Here is a 23,461-nt window from a genome sequence, read left to right on the forward strand (position 1 = left end):
GCTTAAAGTAGCCAAAATGATTTATGTTGGCTGCAACTAAAGGCCATGAACAGTCAACTTACCTCATAGAGTTATTGTGAAGCTTAATAAGATAAGGCTTTTATAGTACTTACAACATTACCTGGCATGCTTTTTAAAAAATATATTTTTAGGGCTTTTTCTGGCCTGAATCAGTGGTACTCTTACAACCATGAGTAACATAGATATTTATTAGTTTGTTGATTTGATCATTCATTTATTCACCCATTAATTAAAACAGATATTTGCTGAATGTTCTAATCAAGACATGTTCTAGTTGCCTTAGGGTAGTGGTTACCAACCTAACTGAAACTGGAACCCTCTGGAATCTTTTTGTAAAAACTTAATTTCTGTGCCACATCCAAGACTTATTGAAGACAGGAAGTGTGTATATGTGTGTAGATATTTTTAAAATTGAGATACAATTTTCATACAAAGTACACAAATCTTACGTGTTACAGCTTGGCAGATTATATGTACATACCCGACTAACTACTGCTCATATCAAGATACAGAAAAACAGAAATGTACGTGAAAGATTTATGGTGTGCGTGGGTTTTGGGGGGGGTCCTTTTAGAAGCTAAAGTTACAAATGTATTTGAGGTTTTGCCACTCAGAGGTCAAAAAATTTAGTCATCTGGAATAACCAGTATAATTAGGTCATCTTTCTCTTTTTTCTTCTTCACGGTACCCTACAAATTTGTATTCCTTTCTAGGCTTATGCAGTAAGACCGTTTTATTTATATGTGAAATGAAATGAATTTAAGGGAAGATCTTATGTAACAGAAAATTCCAAAATATCAATAACGTAGTAAATGTTACCAGTAATAACTTTGTGAGTAATAATCTTCGGCTCTGTTTATCTTCCTATGATTGGCATGGTTTATTTGCTAAAAGAGAGTTTAACTATCTTCTTAAAACCAAGCTATATACACCTTCTTTTGTGTGTGATCTCTTTAAAAAGAGTGACTATCCTGAGAGAGTAAAAATAATTATTTTCTCATTTTTCCAAAAGAGTGTTTGGAGCAAATATCTTGGTCTGTGGGCCATTGGCTGCACAATTAGTATCGCAATTCTGAGGCTACCAGAGCATCAGGCATGAACTCAGTTATGAAGATAAAGTGTGTAATTATTTGAAAAGTAAATAGAAATAGTTGATTACTGAGAGAGAAAATGCCTTGTGTAAAACATTAAAAGTGTCTGCATTTTTTATAAAATCAACTAGAACAACTTTGATGTTGAGTGAGTCTGATAATTGGCTTATTATGGAATGAAACTTTCAGAAGCAAAATGCAGGGTGGACATGAACTATACTTTTAAGATGATCACATGTGATTTGGGATCAAAGTCTAGTATTGAAAGATAGTCTGTTTCAAAGATAGCTGGGCCGTATTAGTAAATTAAACCAACTCGTGTCATCAAAGGGATAGAAAACATGAAAATTCTTTGCAGCTCATTTCTCTGTCTCGAGGCAAAATCTCCGTAAATCAACTTGGAGAAATGAACAAAGCCCATTTTAAGCACTCTGAGAGGATGAGCTTTGGATTTGAAGGCAACCTGGCTGTGACATTTACCATTTCATTGATCTGGCCGGTTAAGAGACTGAGATCCCAGTTGCTCACCATCTCCTGAGTGGCCCTAGATCGGCCGCTCTTTTCCGTGGGGACTCTGGTGACACTGGTCCCCTGCCTTCCCGCTGGCACTGCTGCTCCTGAGCCGGCAGCCAACTCAATCATCCTTCACCTAGAGCTCACCTGGGTTTTCTTAACTGGATGGTTTTAGGATTTTCATTTTTGTCTTTGATGGCCTGCAGTTTTCTCTTGTGCCTAGCCATAGAGCTCTTTTTATTTATCCTGCTTTTAAAACACTGTGGCTGCTAAATTTGAGAATTCATGCTTTTATCAGTGCTAGGAAATTCTCGCTCACGGCTCATTGCCTTTCCCCTTCCCTGTTATCTCTGAAATTCCAGGCAGGTGCACAGCAGACCATGTTACTTCGACTTATAGCTCTTATTTTTTCTCTGTGTGTGTTTTCCCCCCTCCATCTCCTTTTGTCTCTCTGCTAAATTCTGATTAATGTCTTTAAATTTTACTTCTATTTTCTAATTTTCCCCCCAGAGGTGTCTAATCTTGTTTTGCCCAACTATTACGATGATTTTTCGCTTTTCTAGTTATTTTTGTTTCTTTTTCTAATTTACCTGTTCACCTTTTGTGTCTCTTGCTCATACCTAAACTTTCTACTTCATCTTATATTTTTTAACATGTGAAGCACGTTTGTTTTATATTCTGTGCTTTATATACTGTATTAACCTCAGTATTTAGTGTTTTTGTGAGTATCATTGCGGCGCTCGCTCTTTTTGTTTTCTCACTCACAATAAAGGGGTCTCGTTCAGTGTGTATTTTGTGAGCATTGTCTTTAGTGTGAGCTCATGTTCAGTGGATCTTTCTTTCTTTTTTAAATCCTCACCCAAGGGTATTTTTTCCATTGGGTTTGAGAGAGAGTGGAAGGGAGAGAGAGAAAAAAACATGGATGTGAGAGAGACGCATCGATTGGTTGCCTCCGGGGATCGAACCTGCAACCGAGGTTTGTGCCCTTGGCTGGAATCAAACCCGGGGCCCTTCCGTTAGCAGGCCGACGCTCTAACCACTGAGCAAACTAGTCAGGGCTCCATGGAACTTTACTCGAAGGGTTTCTTTTGAGGTTTGGGCTGAGAGTACATTTTTTCTAAGGAGGATTTGCATTTAGTTTCTCTAAACATAGGAGGGCACATCAATCTGGACCCATATTAAAATAAATACCTGGCTTTGAAGTTTTTAGACCACAAAACGGTCCCCACTGAGGTCGTAAACATATGTGAGGTCTGGTTTATGGTTAAATCTTAGGAGAGCTGTTTCTCTCTCTCTCTCTCTCTCTCCTCACCAGAGGATATGTTTTGTTATTTTAGAGAGAGAAGAAGGCGATCAGGAGAGAGAAACATCAGTGTGAGAGAGAAACATTGATCAGCTCCCTCACCGGCCAGGGTCTGGACCCTCACCCTAAATACAGGCCCTGACGGGAGCCGAACCTGCAGCCTTTTGGAGTACAGGTCGAAGCCCCTCCCAACTCAGCCGCCGGCCAGGGTTCCTCCTCCTCTCGCGGAGGCAAAGCCGAGACGAACACGTTTCCTTACTGTGACCTTTGCAAGGCACACATATTTTTCCAGCCCATCTTCCTCGAGGGCGTGCGTCAGGGCTCTGAGCGTGATGCGGGGAGCCCCCTTCCAGCACCCCCTCCTCTCCCGACCCTAGACTTCATGCCTGAGCCCTGTGTGCCGTCAGAGCTGCTGGGCTAGGTCTCCGTTCACTTACCGCTGGAATGCCTACTCTCATTTTGCTTTTGGTCTCTAAGGACTTTATTTACTTTATTCCGGCTCAGTCATGCATTTTAAAATATTTTAAAAAATATTTTACCCATTTCTAGATGTTTGGGAACAGGGAGGATTTTCATAATATCTTGCACAACATATTCTTTTGTCAAAACGAGAGAACTATCTCTGCAATTACTAGAATTACCCTTGTAAAGGTGCAAATTCAGTTCCACATTGCACCTGCTTCTAGCCCTTCAGAACCCACGACAGAAACACTTTCTACACAGATACGCCCTAACCCCTCACGTCCCAAATGCTCTGTCGTGCAGTCAGCCCCAGCGTCCACTTCTTCGCTGGCTGTAGGCCTTTCCTGCATGGGCCGCACCATATTGTGCCACTTTAAATTTTGTTTGTGGATTTTTCCATTTTCTCCGAAGATTTTGGTCCAGGAGGGAAAGCTCAAAGCTTTGCCCTCCTTCAGATTCAGCTGTAAATGAGGTAAGAGAGGGAGAGGGAAGGAGATTGAAAATTATCTCCTATAACTGTTGTATTTCCAGTCTTCTCATACCTTTTTAAATTTAACTCAGCACTACAATTCTGACTCAGCCAGCAGTCATTTTGTGAACCCTGGGTCTTTTCTGCCCAATTTCCCAACCTTTTTATTTTTTATTTTTAATGCAGCCTATTTCTCCTTCAGTATATTTACTCACCTAAACTTTTGCCTGAAGCTCTGTGATTGGTTTATAATTTCCATCAACTTCCAAAAACCACCACCGCCATCAGGCTCCCTGGAGATTGAGTCATTCCAGTCCCACCTACACTCTGCTGCTGGTCGCCCCTGGGGACACGTGTTGGGGGACAGCTGGAGGGCCCTACAGCCTGGGCTCCTGTGTTTGACACTCCCCCACACAGAGGCATCTGCTGTTCCCACCCACACTGGGATCATGTTTGCTCTGCAGAGCGCGCACTTGGGACCTCTCTGCAGTCATAGTCCTGCTGCTGTGAGATGGGTAATGTTCGCTGTGAGATGGCTAATGTTCACTGTGATTCATCCCAGCAGCTCCGATGCCAGGATGGGGCAGTAACTATTGGTAAAAATGATGTTCCTTCTAGTTGGGAATGAACGCTTGTCCCTCTGGCCTTTCCCCATCATATGCATCTATCACTGGATAGTGGACATAGAGGAGCATTTACGATCCACTTTTAAAAGCCCAGATGTTACATGACAGAGGCCTTTATAATCACATGTAACAACCCTGCTGCTGCTACTACTCTTGTCACTATGGTGATAATTATAAAGTAGCTTTTATTTATTGAGCACTTACTATGTGCTAGGCTTTATGCTAATAAATCATTTAATTCTGACAACAGTCCTATGACGCAGGAGCTGTTATTATCCCCATTTTATAGGCGAGGACATGGAAAGTCAGAAATGTTAAGTAACTTGCCCAAGGTCACATAGCCAATAAGCTGCGAAGTGAGAACTCAAATTCAAGCCCCATAAATGTAAAGTTGATGCTCACAAGCATCTCATCTGTCAGGATAGAAGCATTTAGCGTTCCGATCGATGGCTATGAGCCTTTTTACAAAGGCCAGAGCTTAAATCCATGTTAGGTCTGTCCTTTAAGGTAACAAATTTGAAAGTATATACACACTGACACCGAGCTGCCTGCCCTTGCATGGAACTGGTTTGGGAGCTCCTTTGTGAGAACTGCTTTCCGAACCAACTGTGAAACATAAGAGAAGCGATTTCCTTTTGCAGATAAACCTTGATTTTATATATATATATATATATTTTTTTTTTTCTTTCTTTTTTCAAATAATTTTTATTTTTCAATTATTGTTGACATACACTATATTAATTTCAGGTGTGCAGCATCGTGGTTGGACATTTATATTCCAAACCTTGCTTTTTACCCCATGCTTGATCACCTACATTATTTATCAGGTTTCACTCCTAATGGCTCTTGACAGTTTCCAAAAAGGGAATTCTGCCCTCTGAGGATGGAAATTTGCCACCAATGAGGACATCCCGAAGACGGACACTGACAGAGCGAATGAAGTCACTTCCTAAGAGGCTCCAGGGTGCTCTCAGCAATGGCAGCACTTTTAAAATAAGAGTCCTCCCCCCCCTTCAAAATAGGGAACAGTCAGCTATATGTTTACATTCTGGTCTATTGGTTTACAATTCAATCTGTTACTTCAGAGATGTACTTAATGTCAATTTGATGTGGAGTGAAATCTGTTTACACAGATATGCATCTCACAAACATTCTACTGTGTATAGAAAAACATCACTTTCTTTGTCTTTCACAGTCTCAGAAAGTCTTACTGCTGAGGTCAACACCGGAACAGGCTCGGTTCTGATGAGTTCTGTTCTATTCCTCCTTAAATCTTAAAATTAAGAAATATTGATTTGTAGATGTGGCCAGATTGTGAGGCTCCTGCTTTCCCAGCAAAGGAGAGGGATCTCCCTGCCATATGTCTCTAAGCAGCATTTGTAAAGTGCTTATTTTTTCTTATGGTGAAGGTTAAGGTTAAAGTTTCAAGCATCATCTTAATTAGCTGCTCACATTTAACTTAATTCTGCTGAAGTAAACAGTCATCTTCAAAAATAGCAGTGTTGCCAGAGCAACCTAGATCTGCACTGCTGCTCCTCCTTGCTAGTCACAAGCTCCTCGCTGCCTAGGCCGGGATATGAAGAATCTGCGAAGGCCTCTCGTGTAAAACGAAATGCAAAAACCCTCTTGGGGGAAATATTTCAAATGATTGCTTCAAGGGTTAGAGCGCTCCTAATTCCAAATGGCTGCTGAAGGGGACTGCCTCTCGGGTTCCCCATCTGACAGCCTGGCCTCATTGTCCCCTGTCAGGGCTTGATGGGGGCAGGGGGATCGTCAGTCTTGTTCCCTCTCCAGCAGTAAGGTTCTGGTCCAGAAAGCGAACTGAAACAGATAATTCCCCGATGGCTTTTCTGGCTGTAAGGGGGTCAGGTTCTGAATCTTTAACTGGTTCCTGCTTAACAAAGTGCAAAACTAAGCAGTTTTAAATTCAGCCTCAGGCTAAGCCTCAGTCTCGAAGTAAAGAAAAGAATTGTTAAGCATTTTTAGGACCCAAGCCTGTGGTTCCTAAGCTCTTATTATCCGAATCCGCTAGGGAGGCTCGGAACTCCCCTGCCCAGCTCAGTGTCACCAACATGCAAATCTACCACGGGTCCTAATTATGGCAAATGATAACCAGATGAAGATCATTTTAATTAAGAACATTAATGAGATTAGCCTTTTCCTGTTCTATTTGCCAAACCCTTCATCACGTGATTCTGGAGACTTGGCTTTTGTCTCAATTTTTTTGTCTGAAGGAGATCAGAATGTCCCCTTCCCCACCCTGCAAACGCAGTATCCCGTTTTGGAAGTGATAAGCTGGCACTGCGAGGGTTTTTTGCTTGAGAAGATTTGCCTTTAAAACAAAAAAAACCTTGAGGCTTCTCAGGAAGTCCTTTTTTCACTCTCACACTCTTTTTAGTCCCTTTGGACTGAGAGGAAAAGTCAAAGATAATTGTTTTCTTTGTAGTTCATTTTGTAGCCCATTAAAAAGAAGAGAGAGATAAAACCCAATAGAAAAGCAGTAAAGAATTCGAGTAGACAGTTCCCAGTTTAGGAAACTGGAATGGCCAGTGAGTGTATGAAAAGCAGCTCAGACATGCAAGAAATCAGGGAAATGAGAACCCAGATAAGAAGACAGCATTTGAGACGTCTAGGAGTATTGGGGTTCAGCCAAGCAGTGGGAAAACTGGAAAGCCCAGGCTCTGCTGCTGGGAGTGTAAATGCCACAACCACTTTGCATGAGGGGAATTTGGATCTAGCGAAATTGATGAGATTCCCTTCAACTCGGCATTTCCACTTCTGGGTGTGTTTCCAGGGAAGGCCTCACGCGCGCACAGGCGGCTCCCTGAGGCCTTGCTGGGGATGGTGAAAAGCTGCACACAGCTCTATGCCCATCAGCACGAGAATGGATGAAAAACCCAGCAGTGTGTCCCTACAGTTAGATACTGCATAAGGCAGGCTCCGACATCAACAACGGCTCCAAGCAAAAAACCACACCGTTGAGTGAAAAAGAGCAAAAGTTTGCTCACTGAAATTAATGACCACCACCCACAAAGCAACATTTTATTACTTATGGATCTATGTCTATATCTATATCTATACATATGGTATAAAAATGGGCTGGAAAGAATACATTTTTATGTAGAAGTGTCAATTTTAATTGAAATGTTTAATTCTTTAACAAGCAAATATGATATCATAATTGCCAATTTGGAGTGGTATAACCTTGAATGTTATAGTTCCCTGTAAATTTCAGAACATTTCAATTTCTTAAGAAAAATATAATATGCCAAGGTAAAAGTAGCTTACAGATCAGACCGTAGAAACTGGCCTTAGATAACTGCCCTGGGCGCCTAGTTTTAGGGCTGTTCAGCGATGGCACAGATCCTTGTCTTCCCCCAGCATTCATTTTATTTCTCAGCAGTTGCATTTTGGAGGACCCTGCCCTCAGCCCCTGCATCTGTTAGTCATTAGGATGAAGGTGACAGCATGTGCCACCACCCCTCGGGTGATTCATTCCGTTTTAGCTTCAGATGTGAACAAGCACCGATGGAGGCCGTGGTTTCAAAAGCACCTGACCAGACCTTCCATCCTTTTGAAGTGTTAAATTGCCTTAATGGCTTGATATCTACACCCTCCCCCCTCCCTCCCCCTTGGTAAGTATGTGGATTTATCCTTTAAAGGAACAGTTGCACATTCTAAAATGTATAAACCCGCGGGGTTACTATCAGGCAAAAGTTGGCTTAAGCTTATTGATTTTGGGGGGGATCATTAGTTTTATGGTATTAATAAGATAGGAAGCGAGGTGTCTTAACACTCCAATGCTGGTGTTATTACGTAGCCGGGGGAAAGGAGGTAGCCAGATAAAACCAGAGGGATGACTCAAAACAAAATAGACTGAGGAACAAAATAGATCCAGAGACACAGAAGCACAGAACGGACTGAGGGATCTCAGAGGGAAGGCGGGGGTCGGGGAGCGGGTGGGGAGATGAATCAAAGAATTTATATGCTTATATGCACAACCCATGGACACAGGCAATAGTGTGGGGAAGGCCTGGGGCGCAGATGCAGGTGGAGGGGATCAATGGGGGAAAAAGGGGGGGATATCTGTAATACTTTCAACAATAATTTTGTCTTTATAAAAGAAAAATGAATCAAGCAAGTTGCTGATGGGATGGGGTGAATAGAGGCCCTTTACTTGCAGGGCAGAAACCAAAAGCTTCTTGGACTGCAAGGGGTGGGAGAAATACCACCATATGCAAAAGAGGGGAAAAGAAAGGATTGTTTTGGAGTAGAGTACAACAAATCTATGGAAGGCTCAGCAAAAACAAAACAAAAGAATGTAGACACCTTATTATTTAAACCACAGACTGGGATTATTTTTGGCATCAAAACTCAGCCCTCTGGACACACTGGTTTGGGGTGGGAACTTCTCACAGTTGGCCCAGGCATATATATCTGCCGCGCTCCTCCAGCATCTGACTGCATATGTAATGTAATCATGATACATGTATACCCGTAATGAATCCTGTGATCCGGGACCCTTATGAGAGTGAAAGAAGGTGCTATTATTTTTTTTTTTTTTTAGAGAATTTTGTGAGTTTATCTGAGTTTATATAAGCCAAGCTGATGATATGCTGGGAAGCAAGATCTCAAAACCTCCCCAGTGCTATTAATAATTAATTGAGACAACAGGCATACGCCAAGGTTGTTCTCCCTGTCACCCTAGTGATAGTGCACATTTACAGTGAGGAATGACCACTGAAGTTTCCGCCTGGCTTCTCTGCGAGACACTCAAGTCCTACATAGCCTAACCCGGCCTCTCCTCTCTTGTAAGAATTCTCTGCCCTTGGCCTGCCCCCCACGGCCCCCACGGGCATTTCTGCCTTCATGCCTTTCTCTACTGGTACAGCTTTTCCCCTCAGCTTCGTCTGTCTGGAGATGACTCATCTTCCAGTCCTGGCATTTCTTTATCCATTCAAGGGTCAGAAGGAAGCTGGATTTTTCAAGGCAATGATGCAGAGGTGTGAGCCCCTGCCAGACTTTCACACAGCCTGTAGGGCTGGAAATAGGGCTTAATCCTGTTGATCCTGTCCACTCCTCTCATGGAGTGGGAAGGCAGGAGTGGAAGAAATAGAAGAGGAGATGAAGGACAAGAAAGTGAGATCTGGAGCAGGAAGATGCAGGCTAGGAGAGCAGGACCCCCAGACCCCCAGGCCAGAGCCCCTCATGTACTAAAATGGTAGTGTGACCCATGTAGAGAACTTATGAGGCCTCTGGAGTTGGACTGCTCTCAAAAGGACTGGACTGGAAATGAGACATTGCATCTACAGATGCTAATAAGTGACCACTGATAATCAGGAGCACTCCCCCCCCCCACCCTTGTTCTTCTCATACCCATAAGTTTTTCTTAGAGCCACACAGAACCCAGCCAACCTCCAACAGACAAACCAAGGCAGCAGGATTTGTCTTAGGAGTGTGCTGGGCAGTGCCCAGAGAAAGGGGCAGCTTCCCCTCTGAGCAACATAGGAGACTGTACATACCACACATTCCTTCTTTCCTTAAATCCTGATAATTCTCCATATTTCAGAATTAAGTCGTAGGCTTTGTTCAGCTCTGTACAGCCTTGAAACCACAGATCCTCCCAATTAGCAGTGTTAGTAAAAGAAACTCTGGGCAAACAAGGCCGAGTGGGCAGGGATTGATGCCAATGCCAAGGAGACAGAATTCTAACTATCAAAGCTATGCAGAGGAAACTTGTTAAAGGTGAAGGCTAAAATGTTCCACAGAGGCAGAATCCTGCTGTGCATTTATCAACCACGGAAGTAGCCATGAAGATTCTTAGAAGGAACCCCCATTAAACACCTGGGTTTCTAAAAGCGAACGGCGACTCTCACAGAGCACAGCCATTAACCTCAAACGCTCCATGCTAATTGATCGTCTCAGATTCCTGAACTCAAATTAGCATCTATACCTTCTAAAGATATAAAAAACAGGTTTATAAGAATCTCAAATATCTGTATATTTTCTCTCTTTGGTCAAGAGAAAAGTTAACAGCCTTGGCCGGTGTGGCTCAGTTGGTTAAGCATTGTCCTGTACACCAAAAGGTCGCAGGTTTGATCCCTCAGCCAAGGCACATACCCAGGTTGCAGGTTCCATCCCTGGCCCGGACGTGTGTGGGAGGCAGCCAATTAATGTTTCTCATTCACATCATTGTTTTTCTCTCTCTCTCTCCCTCTCCCTTCCTCTGTTTGTTATAGGAAAAAAAATCAATTAAAAACGTATTTTTAGGCAAAAAACCCACAACCCATCCTTCTGCCCACATTTAGGAGCAGTAGGAAAGGAGTAGCAATCAGCTTTATTTGCTGGTGAAGAAACAGTCATGTCCAAAAGGCCATACCAGCCCTGTGATTAGAGAGATGGCTTTGTAGTTACAGTAACACAGACTTTAAAAGGAAATCAAAGACTGAAATGAATTGGAGCAGTGTTCAAAAGAACTGACGCAGTGAATGACAGCCCATGTTGTTATTGCTCTTTGGAAAGGGGAGGTGGGGCTTCTTTGAAGATGAGTTGTAGTCTGCTTGGCGTTTGCATGAAAGGTAGAGAAGATAGGCTAGTTTGGGGCTTCCTTTGGACACTGAATTTAGGACACCTAATCTCAAAAATCAAAATTAAATATAAAAATGAAACTCCCATGAAAACTTAAAGCCCTGCATATCAGAGTCATCGACCAGCTCCTTAATAAGTACATGCTATGCTCCTTGGACTGTCCTGCATAAGTGGCTGCCGTGGGTGCGCAGTTTCAGGAACTCTCCAGCTGTCCCAGTGTTACTGCCAAGCATCTCCCTTCTCTTTCATTCTTTCCATTGCCCTGCCGCAGTCCCTGTCTTCCTGCCTTACGGCCCCAGGACCCGATCATCTGTGGGGAAGAAGGTGGGGCGGGACCCCTCATCCTGCCATTGCAGGACCCCTTTCCTCCTCCCCTGGCTCTTTCACAGCAGGACCATTTGTTAGGCAGGCACTATTTGCCAAGCCCCGAGCTAAGGCTTTTTTTGTTTGTTTGTTTGTTTGTTTGAATAATAAAGTAGGCCACCAAAGGAAGTTTTACAGTTACTCCTTCAGAGGTTTGTTTTCATTCCCCCCCCCCGAAATGATCTCAAACTCATAGAAAACTTGCAAATACAATACAAATAACTTTTTCTCATGAATTATTTGAAAGTTGCCAACCTGATGCCTACCACCCCAGTTTTCCTACAAGCAAGGACATTCTTCCACATAACCCCAACGCTACCGTCCAAATCAGGAAATTAACAGTGATAATGTTACTGCCACGTGATCCTCAGCCCCCATCACGCGGTTCCCATCATGTCCTTTACAGCAAAAAGATCCAGTTGAAGATCAAGAGTTGCATTTAGTTGTCATGTCTCTTTAATCTACTTCAGTCATGAACAGTTGCTCAGTCGTTCCTTGGATTTCATAGCATTGGTACTTCTGAAGAGCGGGCCAGTCGTTTTGTAGAATATCCCTCAATTCGATTTTCTCTGACACATTCTTGTAGTTGGGTTCAGGTGATGCCCCTTGGGCAGGACTATCAGAGGCGATGCTGGGCCTTCCTGTTGCATTTGGTCAGATGGCACCTGATTTTGTTTTGTCCCATTACTGGTGATGCTCACCAAGGTCACTTGATTAAGGTATTTGCCAGGCTTCTCCACTATAACAGTATTTCCCCCCCTTTGTAATTAATGACTGTTTTGGGGGGAAGTACTCTGAGACTTGTAAATATCCTGTTCCTCATCAAGCTTTCAATTATTTTACGGATTCATGGTTTTCTATTTTAATAAATGGGTTATAATCTGTTACTTTCATTATTTATTTTGATGCTGAGGTTGTTCCAGATTTGGCCAGGAGAATCCCCTTTGGGCTGGCCTCTGCCCCCTCCCCAGTGCTGCCATCATTCTTTGAGGATTCTAGAACAGTAGGAAGCTCCAGGCTCGTCTTGTACTTTCCTATCACCAGCCTGGAATCAGCCATTCTTCAGGGTGGGCTCAGTGCTTTGTTGTTGGGCTAATTGTGTGTGGGATCAATGAATGCTTGTGCATATGTGGGTCTGTGTGTATCTCACAGAACGTGTCCACATTCTTTTCTGATGCTCTAATGCTTTGGATCATATACTTTTCTGTTCCCTACGGACCATAGAAATTCTAGAAGAGAGATCATTTAGTAGAACTCTTGTTTTGTAAATGAGAAAACTAGCTCAGAAAGGTGGTCTGGCTTGTTCAAGGAGGCGTATCTAGCTGGTAGCAAAACTAGAGTAAAAACCCAAAATCTCAGCTCCTTTCCTAAAACTCCAACCACTCATCACACAACTTTCTTCATCACTAGCAAGTACAGATATTTTTATTATAACTACTAATTGAGTTAGTGGGGATGGGGAGTGGGTGTGTAGAATTAAAGCTAGTAATGAATTACAGCTTATTTCAGAGCAAAAAAGGGAAAGTGTACAATTTTGATTTAAAGTATAAAAGTTTAAAGCATAAAACTGGTGTCTGTATAAGGAATTAAGCAATTTACAAATAATTTGTTTAAGATCTTTTCTAGAACACAATGATAAGAAAATTCTTTGTTTCAAAAGACTTAAGAGATTCTTATGTTAAGAATTAGGGTGCCCAGAGAGGTACAGAAAGTTCGATCAAGAACTAGGATTTGGCTCCAATTTCGGTTTCTTATTGTCTATCATTAAATCACTTAGTTTATTTGTTACTGCTCCTTTAAAAAACACAAAGGTGGTGATTTTAATTTAGAGATAAAGAATCTATAGGATTATAGTAGAGAGTAAATAAAGGAATGTCTGAACTGTGTAAACGCCCAGACCTGTCCGCATTAGGGGTCTTCACTGTGTTTGTACAATGGCTTTGGCATCAGGGGAAGCTCACTGACTTTCACAGAATGAAGTTTTTAATTGCATAAAATAAAATATATAGCTTACCAAGGGAAAAGTTGAAATGTTATTAAAATACTTAAAGAACAAATGTGTGATATTGTAATGAATATATGCTTTTTAAATTAGTGCTTAAATAATAAGATCCAGTGTTGGGACTAATAACTGTGGTGATTTCATAGTAGTTGTCCTAGTCTCCTTGGGCTGCCATAACAAAATACCATAAACTGGATGGCTTAAACAACAGAAATTTATTTCTCACAGTTCTGGAGGCTGGAAGTCCAAGATCAGGGAACCAGCATGGTCAGGTTCTGTTGAGGACTCTCCTCCTGGCTTGCAGAAGGCTGCCTTCTTGCGTCCTCACATGGCCTTTCCCAGGTTTTTGCACATAAAGAGAGAGAGGGGAGAGAGAAAGACATAGAGGAGAGAGAGCGAGATAGCTTCCTCTTCTTATAAGGCCACCAGTCTTACCCTTTATGACCTCATTCAACCTTAGTAACTTCCTAAAAGGCCATCTCCTTTAAGGATTAGGGCTGCAACATATGAATTTTGGAGAAACACAGTTCAGTCCATAGCATAGTAATGGGCATAAATGATATTTCAAAACATCTTCAACAAACTATAATGTGATATGAAAATAGCTGTGAACTATTGGTGACAAAGTCACAGGCATTGCTGCTAGTGGGTTTATTGCCTACATTCATCATGGAAGGAAATGCTTGACTTTAGGTAGAGGTTAGTGAAAATAAAGATACGATATTTTTCCCATCCAACTTCACAGCCACCCTGAACTTCTTTACAAGGACTCCAGGCTAAGAACCCCTGAAACATGCAAGTAAGATGTTTTTGTTTTGAGCAAACAAGGGGCATAACCCCAGGATGGTGGGAACAGATTCTGAAATCATCTGATTCTGCCCATTGCCCATTACCTGGGAGCAGTAAGTGTGTGGAGTTGAAAAGAGACATCATCTGCTCTTGGCTGGCTTTCTGGTATTATGGAATATGTCTGAGTATTGGGATGTGTTTGTCTTGCAGACAGCAGTCACCTAAATGCTACACAAAATGATTCCTGGACCTCTGAGAACTTCTGGTTTGACCCTTCTGTGAAAGACCAACCAGACACCGAGACAGAGGATGATGGACTCCGGAAATCCCTGGATAGATTCTATGAAATGTTTGGCCACCCACAGCCAGCCTCTGGAAATCCACTCTCCACATCTGTCTTGCAGTGCCTATCTCAGAAAATCAATGAACTGAAGGGCCAGGAGAGCCAAAGGTACGCCCTCTGCAGTTTTCAAATGGCCCGGGTCATTTTCAACCGGGACGGCTTTGCAGGGCTACGGAGGCATTCCCGGGCCACCCGCTTCTACCCCCTGGGAGAGGGAAGTCAGTCTCTGGGTGACGAAAAGCCAACCCCAGGGCTTTCCAAAGATATTATTCATTTCCTCTTGCAGCAGAATGTGATGGAAGACTCATAACTGGAGCCCGTGGTGAAAGCAGGCCGATGGATGCGGAGGGCAGCCCCGTGGCCAACGCTGTTAGCGCACCCCAGGTCCCCTCAGGTCTTTCTCGCCAGCTCTGTGTGCCCAGCCCCGGCTAAGTGCTCTGCAGTCACCAGCTGGCATCTGCGATCAAGCACTGGAGGCTGTTCAGCCCATACACAGAGCCACTGGTGTCTGGGAATCTTGCAGCCCCCGTGGCCACACTCCCTCCTACCTTTCCCCGAGGCCAGGGCTAGTGACTGACTGGTTTGGGAGTTCAAAAGCCCAGCTTTCTCGTCTGAAAGAAAGAGATGCTCTGAGGCATATTTACTCTCCAGAGCTCCTCTGAAGCAGGCCGATGCTGTCCTTCTGGTCACTCGCTCATCGGTGTCGCCTAGGAGCCTTTCCTTAACGCATCTCTTGTACCTGATTCCGTGACTCGGGGTCTGCTTCTGGGAGAACCTGACCTAAGGGAACAGGCTTCCATCAGATGATTTTTTTGAAGGGAATAAAGCTCTGTGCTGAATCAAGTACAAGAAGCATACCCGGTTGTAAAACTGCGACCACGTGATTGAGAACGTAAGTCCCAGAATAATACAAAGATTTAAATATGGTTTCAAAAAAGCGCATCGCATCTTAGTCAGACCCTTGCCTCTCCAAATCCAGAATTGCCTATTTCATAATACTAACTGGGAGTGGAAGGAACATTGGTGGCTTCTAGAATAACAGCCGAGGTGCGCAAATTAAGGAAAAAATAAAAGAAAGTCTCTTTGTCTCCACCAGATTGCAAATGTGAAGGGTCAGGAGAAAACAAGCATGTTCCACTCACCCCAGTCTGTGCAAGCTCAGCTATGACAGGCTAGGCGACGCCTGTGGCCTTGTCCGTTCGCGGTGGAAGAGAGGGAGGAATCCCTTGCCCAGGTGGACTCCTTTCTCTGTTGTTTGTGCCTTCTGCCTGCCTGCTGCCAGCACCCTCTGTCGCCCTCTGACCGGTTGGGCCCCTCACCCTTGCCCTGTCCTGACTTCACCAGGGAGCAGCTTTACCTTTTATTTTTTTAGATTATTTTTAAAATGTATTTCTTAGTTATAGTTAACATACAATATTATATAAGTTTCAGGTGTTCCACACAGTGATTGATGTTTATGTACCTTATGAAGTGATCCCCCAATAAGTGTGGTACCCATCTGACATCATACAGTGTTACTGACTATATTCCTTGTAGCTTTAAATCTCCGGTGCAGGCTTGTGCTGTCAGATGATCCCCATTTGAGACTCAGTTGGTAGATGACATAACCGGCACGAAGCTCCCTGAAACTGTCATTGGAAGCCTCACACTAATCCCTAACTTGACAGTTCTCCAAACAAATTACATTGACATAAAATGGTTATATCACTTGTTTGGGGGGGGGGGGGGGGGAGGGGGGCGGGGACAAGAAGAGAAGCTGGCAACACTGCAATTAGATTTGAGAAACTTCAGGTGAAATTTCATTGGCATAAGACCCCCTGAGCTTTCTAGAAACCAGATTATGCAAGTAGATCAGCCTAACCGTGTACATTCAGAGTGAATGTGTCCTCGCAGGCAGGTTTCTCAGGGACTCTTGGATGGAGAGAGGTTTTAAAGGTGAGGAATTACATACTAAGGCTTCCAGTTCTGGGAAGATCAGATGTAAGACGTGCAGAGGCACCACTGGAAGGAGGCCTGAATGGTGGGAAATGAACAGGCCTCTGAGAGACACTTGAGAAAGCCAGCCTCCAGATTTCCCTCTGACCAGCAATCTTCCTCCATGGACCTCTCCTATTCAATGCCCCCAAATAGTGATGAAACCAGTGGGACTTATAATTGGAAATCTACAGGTTGGATTTTAAGGTCACTCATTTTGTTGTTTTTTTAACGTGAAGCAAATTAATAGATGCCCTTGAATAATGCTGTAGTTCTTAGTATTATGCAGTCACTGAAATATTGGAGATTAGTTTCCATGGCTACCAACAGAACGAAACTGGCTTACTTTAGACTGTTTTTAAAGGGCAAAACACACAAGCGATTTGAATCTCCATGCCCGGAAGCAGTAGCTTCTATTTGGCCGGGAGATTTTAGTATCAATAATTTTGTAAACTTTATTAGCATCGGTGCTGTGGGCTCTCCACCAGCGGTTAGACTCTGAAAGCAGAGAATTTACAAGTCTAAATGCCAGAATCACCTGATGGTAAAAAAGGAGTGGGGCCTCGTCTTGTTTGTGTCTCAGTAAGTGCTTGTGACAGGTCAGTACAAGATATTTGATTCCCTGCAGTCTTGTGTCTTAATTTGATCTTCATGGGGTCGGGCTGGCATGTTCCATTTATCTCTGTTTACCTGTAATAAAGACTAAGCGGTAAGGACATTGAGGCTCTGGCCTTTGGCATTATTGTCTAATTCTGGCCTACAGATCACTCACTGACCTATTATCATCCTATGAAGGTTCTGACTGGCCTATGATACCACCTGTGGCCCTTTCGGAGGTCTTGGGGAAGGTGGATTTGCTTGTAGGAACATCAGAACTCAAAAGGAGAGAACTGCGCCATGCTTGACGTTTGTGTATCACTCACTTCATTAGTCTCTTTGCGTGGCCTACGTGAGGGCACATGCAATAGATCTTATTAACACAAAATGACACAATGATACTTTCAAAACTTTAAAGCTTACCTTGGAAACTTTTTAATGGATTATAATAATCATGCAGAAAGTGTTTACAATTAAATATCTTGATGATTGTCATAAAGGGAATCCACCTGTGCAATCAACAGATACGAGCAACCAGCCCAAGCAGCCCCCATCTGAGCGGAGATTTTCATCTGGAAAACTGATGAGACTGGTTTGCTCAGACCAGTGTTTCTCAAACTGCTGCTAGTACACAAAATAATGTACATGGACAATGTTTATTTTCATTGTTATCTATTCAGTTTAATATATTAGAAAAATATAACTACTATGTCTAATCAGTGCTTTTACAGATGTTATGAAGATAAGCCTAATATAAGTATTTAAAATATAAAAGTGAATTGAGTTATTGAAAAAGTTAAATTAATAATAACTCAGGTGACATATAGATGTGTCAAGAATTATAAAAGCGGTATACTGGAGATGACTGAAATTCGGAATGCAATGGGATGGATAGCTGTTCTGTTTGCAGTCTCCCACCATCTCCCCCGGAATACTGTGGGACACTTCCATCAGGTGAACCCACGTCTACCTTGGCCTCTCTTTACCTTGCAGCCATAGTGCAAATCCTTTTAAAAAGCAAAACAGGCATAAATGGCTGGAAATTGAAGAGCAGGGGCTAGCCTTATCGAATATGAAAACATTTTAACTCTACAGCAATTAAAGCAGCAATAAAACAGAAGTAAACAAATCAAAGAAAAAGAGTTCAGTCCATGAATAGATATGAGTTCATGATGAAGGTAGCATTTCAGATGCATAATGAAAATGCGAAGTTTTTAGCAAATGGTATTAAAGTAACTGGCTTCCCACACTGGAGGAGGAGAGTGAAAAAGCCAGATTCCTCACTTGTCTCCTGATATCAAAATGAATTCTAGATGCTCTGGGGTAGGGCCTGAGTGGGCCCTTCACACCGGGTGGTCCGAGAAAGAAGTGGCACTTGAGCTGAGAGCTGCAGGATGCACAAGAACCAGCTGCACAAAGGCCGGAGCATCCAGAAGAGGAATGAGCGTGTGTAAAATCAGTGCGAAACTCAGCCTGAATGAGCTCAAACTGCCTGGACAGAGCGAAGCCCATGTTTGGAGCACAGCACGCAGGGGGCAGAGCAGTAGATGAGTTTCAGAAGCAGGCTTGGGCCTTTTAAGCCAAGGTGAGGAATTTGAGTTTTACTCTAATGACAGTGGGAAATGATTTCTGGATTTTAAGCAAGAGGATAAGAAGATATTCATAGAAATTTAGTACATGTTAAAGGCAACATTTCAGGACACTCGTAAAGGCTGAATTCCTAGATATTCAATAAACAATGAGATCCCTACCTCACACAATACACAAAAACAGATTCCAGGTGGATTGAAGATCTGAATGTAAAAAATGAGACTATAAAAGTTGCAGGTGACACTACTGGTGTTTTTATAATCCTTTCCTCTCTCTATTCCCATCCTCTCAGGTCACTTGGCAACGGCTGCCTCCCTCTACTTCCTTCTCCAGGGGACATCGTTTTCCCTGTGCGTCAGAGAGCTCAATGTTCGCGACCAGGTCACATTCAGAGGAAGACCATCCTCTGGTGATCCGACTGACAGCCCTTTGGGAGAAATGGTTCTTTCATCCAAGAGGCTTGTGGACCAGGCTCAGGCCTGTCCACTGGGTTGCAACCCACTGGCCTTATTCTCTCATTGCATTTTGAGAAACATTGGTCTGAGCAAACCATTCTTACCTCTGCCGTTTTCTTTCTCTTGCCACTGCTGTCGCCTGCTCCAAGCGTTCATCTCCCGAAAGCCCTCCTCAAGGTTCCACCGCTCCCAGCCTCTCTCGCACTGTTGCTACCACATTGGTCTTCCTAAATCCAGTCAGTACTGGATCCCATCCGCTCCCCACAGAAATGTCCCAAGCTCCTTAACACCCACAGGGTAAAGCGTCAGCCCAGGTCCTCACTATTCTAACCTGGCTGTTCCGCCCTCTCCTCAGTCCAAGAACCTTGTATCCAAGCTCTAAGCCTCCAAAACCTTCCATCCTTTCTCCAGCCCCACGGCCCTACTCAACTACTCACGTATGCTTTAATCCTACCCAGCAGGGCCATCCTCTCAGTATTAACACATGTCCACCTTCCTTCCCCAAGAGGCAGCTTACCTTACCCAGGCTAGGGCACAGCACAGTGCTGGGGAAACGCTGATCATGAGCTTGGTCTGTGGTCATGTCTCCTGTTCAGCCTCCTGGTGGAGCCCGCTTGACAAGTTCTTTCTCTTTCCTGTAACTGAAACCACAAATTTTAAATCAGGAGCAAGGGGCAGTGAGTGGGAGGTGGGTTTGTATGTCAAGGCAAAAGAAAGAGTTCAACTGTAGGTGTCAGAGGTGACAACACTCCCCATTAACAAGTGGGATGTTCAGTGAGGCTCATATAATCCCTCGGGGCGTCATTTCCTTCTGCAAAATGAGGACATTAGCAAAGCTCCAAGTCCTCCTCAGGCTCAGTCATTCTGGGCAAATCTCCGTGAGGGCGGATTCAGGAAACTGAGTTTCCAATTGATTGAGCTGTGTGGCGTTATTGCAGGGAGAATTAAACTATTGTTCATCACAATTCATTTCCTGAGTTTAGCCTCTCAGCCAATGTTTATTAAGCACCACTTACTCTGCAGTACCCTGGATTAAGTGCTGTGGAGACACAGAAGTGGTATCTCACAGGATCCTTGGCCTCAGAGAGTTTATTATATAATCAGAATTTATTATATAATAAAAGCTCACCACGATCATGATCCAGCAAATTACTTTCTGTTTGTTAATCTAAGACTTCTGTCAAGTTTTACTTGAACCATTACATAAAATCGCTGTGTGAACTATGTATTCTATGTGTCATTTCTACATTATTTGAAACACACACACATATATATGCACTTTATGTTTAGATATAAATATATGCATTGAAAATGTATGTATTTAAAATATCTCCATTGACAGGCTGAGTTTTTTTAACTTTTTAATAAACCAAAGGATGTGGGTTTTAAAACTTGTGTAAAAGTAGAGAATCATGCTAGCTGCCCATTACCTAGCTTCAACAGCCATCAGCTTTGCCACCCTTTCTTATCCTTCCCCTCACTCCCCTTTTTGTGTGTGTGCTAAAGCATTGCTCCTTCAGTTATCAATAGCAAAGGGCCCTTATTTCATTTCCAATCAGTTATGGACCAACGCCAGCACACAGCTCGTGCCATGCCACCTGCAACTTACCAGCGAGTTCAGCAATGCCCAGGGAATCAATGGCAAATATATGTGGGACTTGCTTTGAAATACAATAACAAGTAAGATTGATTGCTGGGTGGATAGATGGTAGACAGACAAGAAATAAACAAGTACAGTAGATGCTGATGGTAAAATCTGGTGGGTACACGGGTCTTATTCATAAATTTTTATCAAGTTTTCAGCATGTTTGAAATTTTTCATAAAATGTTTCATAAAATATATGTAGGATATAGTTTCAGTGCATTAAATATCTACCCACATACATTTATAACTTGAAATTTTCAACTACCACAAACTTTTCTAAGACAATCCCTTGTCAGGGTGCTTGCAGGAGGCAACTGATCGATGTTTCTCTCTCACATCAGTGTTTCTCTGTCTCTCCCTTTCTCTTCCTCTCTCTCTCTCTCTCAAATCAGTGAAAGTGTATCCCCAGGTGAGGATTTTTAAAAAAATTGTTTGTTACATCAGAATGAATAGTACATTTAATCTAAAATTAATATTTAATTTTAATGCTCCCCTCCTCTGGCCACACACAAAAATGTATGTGGAACAGAGACCGACCATTGTTGATCGCACTCCCTGAAGTGTAAGAGGGAGCTTTTTGCGGGCTTTGTCCTGGGTTAAAGGACATGGACTGAGGGAGCGGTTAAGCAGGTGCCTGATGAGTTCCATTCACGCCGCCTTTGCTGGCCGGCCTCCCAGAGCCAGAGGGCATCTGGTGCAGGCACATAATCTCTGATATGGTGATAAAGAGTAATTTCTTCTCAGGGAAACAATCGCTGTACTTTGAGAACTTGTGGTTGGATCACATCTTGTTCCATCTGAGCTGGTCTGGGCTGGAAAACATTCGGTTGACACGTGGGAAGCCACAGCTGCTGCGATTTTGCCCCGGGCTCCTTGGGCCCAGAGTAGTTTAAAAGACCTGATTCCAGACCAAACAGCAGCTCGGCTGCCACATTCGTGGAAGCCGCCTCGGACATACGAGCTGACTCAGACCAAGGTACAGTGATGACTCTTGATGAAACTGAGAACGCGGGGGATGAGAGAAAAGAGCAAATTCCTGCGCTGCTTCAGCCTGTGACATTTACTGGATAACTTCGCTTCCCTGGAGGAACCGTGCCTCTGCGATACCACTATTTTTCCTCCAGGAATAAGACTGGCCCCAGGCAAAGTTTCAAAACAGACTCTCACTCGCCCTTTTATAATCCTTGTTCATTGCAGTATTTCTAAATTCTCAAAAAATATGAATCTTTGGGACTTGGAAGTGAAACATCAGAAATTCTTTACGCATTACTATGGGCTTATTAAAATATTTCAATAAGTAAGAAATACACAGTTTAGTAGTATTTATAAAGAACCGTAGCCTAGAGCAAATATCCAAACATTGTAAAATTCCGGCGAGCGAGAATAATCTAACGTTCAAATCTAACCCAGCAAGTAAGCATTACAAATTTGAATTGTGATTTTTTTTATCACAATTCAAAATCACCCATTAATGAACTAATTTTGCTTCGAAAAGTTATTTCTTGGAACGCCACGCTTAGGATCCGCATAAAGCATGTCATAAAGAGCATAAAGTCACCGGTATTTATTTCGTTTGCGGGAGTGCCTCACAGTAAGTAAACAGGACCCTGAACACATCCTTCCGATGCGGCAACAGCTACAAGCCACGCAGACCAATCGCACTGTGACGTCCATGCGGCCTGCTCCTGCCCTGCTCCCGGGGACCTCCCCTAAACCCTCCGCTCCGCCTCAGCATTTCCCGATCTTGCTTATCAGCGGGTCCCTTTAAAGCAGCTGGGTTTCTCTGTTGATTGTTAAGCTTTCATTCTCACAGGGGAATCGTAATACCTTTTCCTGTTGTCCCAGTTTCTCAACTAATTGGTCTTGGAATTTGAGATTTGGAAAGCATATAAATCTTCCAAGAAGTGCTGGGAAGGGATTCCCTTATGGAAACTCTGCAGCTGGAGCTGCTTATCCCCTGGCCTTGCTCTCTAACTACCCAAAGCCCCTTTCCACCTGGTCCCACCCGGCCTGCCCTTCCCCTACTTCATTTAAGTTTCAAAGAAACACAGTCCCCACCGGCAAAGCTCCAGTTCTCTCTGGGTTGACTTTAGGTTCGAGGAGGAAAGCTATCGAATTGAACTCTTTCATCCTGAGTGTGAGGAACTACGTCTCCCATGGGGATTAGAAGCCTAATCAAGACAATGGGAGCATTTCTGCCAGGGTGGAAAAAAGAGGCCAAGGCATTCCTTCCAGAGAAGCAAATGCTTCCAAGGGTCAACAGGGGATAAACTGTGAGAACGGGGCTAGATGTTAAGACTATAAAACTGGTGGTGACTGAGTGTGGCCAAACAGGAGCGTGCAAGCCTCAACTAAAGGCATTTAAATTCACACGTTTAAAACAACCAAGCCGTACAAGCCAAACATAACCTACCTGAGAGCCAGGCCTGGCCAGTTTGGGATCTCCGCAGGGATGCTCCCGCGGGGCCAGTCTGCTTGGGGCCTGCGGTACCACTTTGCCTCTTGGGTCACACTCCTGCAAAGGTACGTTTTCCTCTTTCCTAAGTTAGCTGTGAATTCTGCCTCCACTGTACTTCTGGGGAGAAAGTACCAAATCCGGTATGTTTTCCAGTATCTCTCTTCCTACCTGC

At 43.4% G+C, this 23,461-nt stretch overlaps 1 protein-coding gene across 8 annotated transcripts in view; it reads left to right on the top strand.

Annotated features, from left to right (window-relative positions):
• LOC308562404 (shieldin complex subunit 1-like) overlaps positions 1 to 23,461 on the top strand; it is a 77,171-nt gene that overhangs the window by 36,690 nt on the left and 17,020 nt on the right. For 2 of the 8 annotated variants that reach the window (XM_081148464.1, XM_081148463.1), the window contains 2 exons: positions 14,438 to 14,678; positions 14,857 to 18,448. The exons of 1 other annotated variant lie outside the window; for it this stretch is intronic. In XM_081148464.1, coding sequence (XP_081004590.1) covers positions 14,438 to 14,678; positions 14,857 to 14,866 — 251 coding nt within the window. In that variant the 3' untranslated portion in view covers positions 14,867 to 18,448. Of the gene's footprint in view, positions 1 to 14,437; positions 18,449 to 19,023; positions 20,433 to 23,461 lie in introns of those variants that run through there. 5 more of the 8 variants (XR_013999609.1, XR_013999610.1, XM_081148461.1 and 2 more) reach the window with 5 other exon arrangements.

This window comes from Miniopterus schreibersii (assembly GCF_964146895.1).
Source record: "Miniopterus schreibersii genome assembly, chromosome: 10".
Classification (NCBI taxonomy): domain Eukaryota; kingdom Metazoa; phylum Chordata; class Mammalia; order Chiroptera; family Miniopteridae; genus Miniopterus; species Miniopterus schreibersii.